The following is a 3388-nucleotide window of genomic DNA, read 5'->3' as shown; positions in this document are numbered from 1 at the left end:
CGTCATTGACAACGAAAAATATACAGCTGCGCAAATCTGGTTTACCATAATGGTTTATTAGCACGCAACAACACAAAACGGCAAAAAAAAAAAAGAACATCGTACGGTTATTTTATGCAGTCATATTATAAGGAGCAGGATATTGTCACGAATGAAAAATGATGAGGCGGCAAATAACTGGAGAAACTAAACGTTAAATGGGGCAAACTTGTGCCCAAAACAAAATAGAGAAAGACTAGCGTCGCAGGCGTCGATGTCGGCGAAACAGCAGGATGGAGCTTGTGGGAGCCGCCCGCTCCACTTCCCTGATTAGGCCCTATGGCCGCGGGAACAGCGCTCCGAGCTGTCCAACCGTCAGCCGGAGCGCCCCGTCTCGTGCCTCGGAGGAGCAGCCATCTTGGCTGCTTACCCTCGCTTCGCATGCCTCCATCCCCCGTGCCCCCCCACCTTGCGGGGACACGCGAAACGTCCCCCTGGCGGTTGGACCTTCTTGGGTCCGAGGCTGAGGCCGCCAGCGGAGAGGGAGAAAGAGAGAAGGGGGGCCTTGTACCCCGGCTCGAGGGGACTGCTCGCGGGGACATCGAACTGTTCGGACGTGTGGCCCGACCCTCCCTGACGGCCCACCTCCGAGCCCGCTCTCGGGAAGGCACGACAAGGTAAGGTCTGTTCCTTCCTTGTCGCCCTTAGCGTGTTTTCTTATCTTTATATGTTTAACACGTAAAATAAACACCCGATTATCCCTTGCCTTCGGCGTGTCCGTGTGCTCCCTTTTGAGAGTCCCGGCTAACGGTTGTAGCCGACAGTCGAACCCGCCGCAGCGCTTAGCATGATACGCTGCGGGGTGGTAGGTTGAGCGGTCGGCCTCCCTGCCGGAAGGCGCTACCCCTTTGAGACCTCCACATTTTGGCGCCCAACGTGGGGCCACGACACCAATTGCTGTCGTGGTTTAGCATAGACGTATCGGCCGCTCCTGTCTTGTCACGCCATGTCAACGGGACGACCCGACTTCGGTCCTCTAAACACGTTGGCTGATGTGGCTACGCGAGGGCAGCCTCTTCCTGCCCCGCGCTCACCACGCATCACCCAGGCCACTGTTCCCCTCGGAGGCCAGCGGCTTTCGCCGATCTCGGCTAGCGGACTCTATCCAGAAGTTCCCGCCTCAGCCGAAGGCCCCCTGACAACATCTCCCTCGAGAGGACCTATTCAGGCGGAGCCGATGCCCGGCACAGTTCCCCCACCTGAGGGATACGCCGCCGGTGACGTGAGCGGATCACTCGGTGGTCGCAGCGCTGCCCCAGTGCCCCAGCGAGACTCGGTGTCCGTACGAGCCGGTCTCCTGCACGATCGCGCTACGTTGGCCTCCCCTTTGCGAGAGAGCCCACCCGCCTGGCCGTTTATCGACGTGCATCACCCGCCTCAGAGAGACCCCACAGGCGAGTTGAGCGGACCGCCCTACGGTCACGCCGCTCATTTACTCCCCCGGCCTGACACGGCGACAGAAAGGCTCGGCACTCCTCGCGATGGCCTCCTCCCCCCCTCGAGGGGGAGCCTTCTCGCGCGCGATGTCGACGCAGCTTCTGTTGGGGCCACCGCGGTCGGCAATCTCATTGACTTGCCCCCAGACGGAGCCGATCGCTTGCCGAACGGCGTTTCGGGAGTCTCCCTTTTGCGAGACGAGTCCCCAGCGCTGCACGTGCCCACACCAGTCTGCTCGGGAAATGGACAGCAGAGCTCTCATGACGCGATTTTGCAAGATGCATCACGAATCATTGAGAGCCTGTCCGGAGCCATGCAGTCCGTTTTGTCAGGACCGCGAGCCGCGCGAACACCGGTCCGAATCCCCATACCCAAGTATAAGGGGTACGACGACGCGGTCAGCGCAACGGACTTCCTGGAGGATCTGCTTCACTACCAGCAGGCCATGGGGATGTCTGACCAGGAAATTCTGGGCCGCATTCTGCCGGTCGCTCTCACCGATCAGGCAGCCCGCTGGTTTCGCCTTGCCGGCCAGCATGCGCTCACTCTCTACGAGTTCCGGGTGTCTTTTCGCCAGGAATTCCTCCCCGCGGATTATGAGCGGAGGATGCGACGAGAGTTGGAGCGACGGACCCAGCACCCGGACGAATCGCTTCTCGAGTATGTCAGGGCAATGCAGGAGCTATTTCTAATAGCTGACCCTGCCGCCCCGAACGCCGAGAGAGTGGAGCGGGTAATCAGGCAGGCGCACCCGACGTTCGCCGCCTACTTACGAGGCGGCAGGTTCAGCTCTCTGGACGAGCTTGCCGCCGAAGCCCGCCGCGTCCAGGGCGATATCCTCGCAGCTCGCGCCTATCGGCCTCCGCCCCCGCCGTCGGAGTCCCTAGAGCCGCGCTGCGCGTGGAATGGAAACAGCGGATCTCGCTCTCGCCGGCCCGAGGTGTGCGCGGCCTATGCCGACCCGCGGGGAACGGACACGAGGGACATCTCCAACCGTGCTCTCGACCCCTACACCTTTGGCTTGCGAAGATGCTCCACAGAGGCGCAGGCGAACCAGCGTTATCGGGACCGCCCCGCGGACCCGAGGCCGCGCAGATGGGCGCAGACCGGGCACCTTGATGCCCAGAATGAGCGCCCCAACCCGCCAAGGAACTTGCGACGGAACCCGTCCCGCGGTTGGAACATCCAGTGTTACCGCTGCGGTCGTCCCGGCCATTTTGCCCGAGAATGTACCGACCAGCGGCCCGCGCCTCAACAAGCTTCGGGAAACGGATCCGGCCGCCGCTGACGAGGCCGGCGGCGCGACGGAACGCGGGGGCCCCCTTGATCGCCCTCGCTCCGTCCGCGTATCGGGTGGACTGTTCGCCCAATGCGCCTGCCCCGTTCATGGCTCTCACCATCGCCGGCCGGACGTTTGCAGCTCTCCTCGACTCGGGGGCGAGCGCATCGTTGTTCGGCGAAGACGTACTGGCACACCTGCAGGCGCACTCCGTGCGGCTAAGGGAATGCAACACGTCCTTTCGACTGGCCGCAGGCGGCACCGCCCAATCGAGCGGCGCCGTAAGGCTGATCGTGCGATGGGACCAACGAGTGAGACGCCACCGTTTCGTCCACCTCCCCGGCCTGTCTGTACCGGTGATTCTGGGGCGAGACTTCCTTGCTCGAACGGGGATGGTGATTGACGTCGCTAACGGAGGTTACCGTGAGGGCCCTTTTGGTCCAGTGAAACCCTTCTGCGAGCCCCCGGCCACCTCAACGGCCCCCATGCCAACGAGCGCCGCAAGCAACCCTGGTTGCGCGGGAGAGACTGTTTCTAATAAACCGGTTTTGGGCTTCGCGTCCGCACGCCCGGCGCGTGCCGCCGGCGCGGCCGAGAATGCTTCGCACCCACTGCTGACACCCTCCTGCGGTG

At 62.5% G+C, this 3388-nt stretch overlaps 1 protein-coding gene across 1 annotated transcript; it reads right to left on the bottom strand.

The window, feature by feature from the left end:
• Window positions 1–2261: 2261 nt before the first annotated feature.
• Window positions 2262–3080, bottom strand: LOC120846251 (the record flags this gene model as incomplete). Its single annotated transcript, XM_040217951.2, has 1 exon — window positions 2262–3080. A coding segment is annotated over one exon (819 nt), but the record flags the coding sequence as incomplete, so codon positions are not given.
• Between the last annotated feature and the right edge of the window lie 308 nt (window positions 3081–3388).

This window comes from Ixodes scapularis, unplaced genomic scaffold (assembly GCF_016920785.2).
Source record: "Ixodes scapularis isolate PalLabHiFi unplaced genomic scaffold, ASM1692078v2 PGA_scaffold0__279_contigs__length_252992795, whole genome shotgun sequence".
NCBI classification, from domain to species: Eukaryota; Metazoa; Arthropoda; class Arachnida; order Ixodida; family Ixodidae; genus Ixodes; species Ixodes scapularis.
This window is presented reverse-complemented; position numbering and strand designations above follow the sequence as displayed.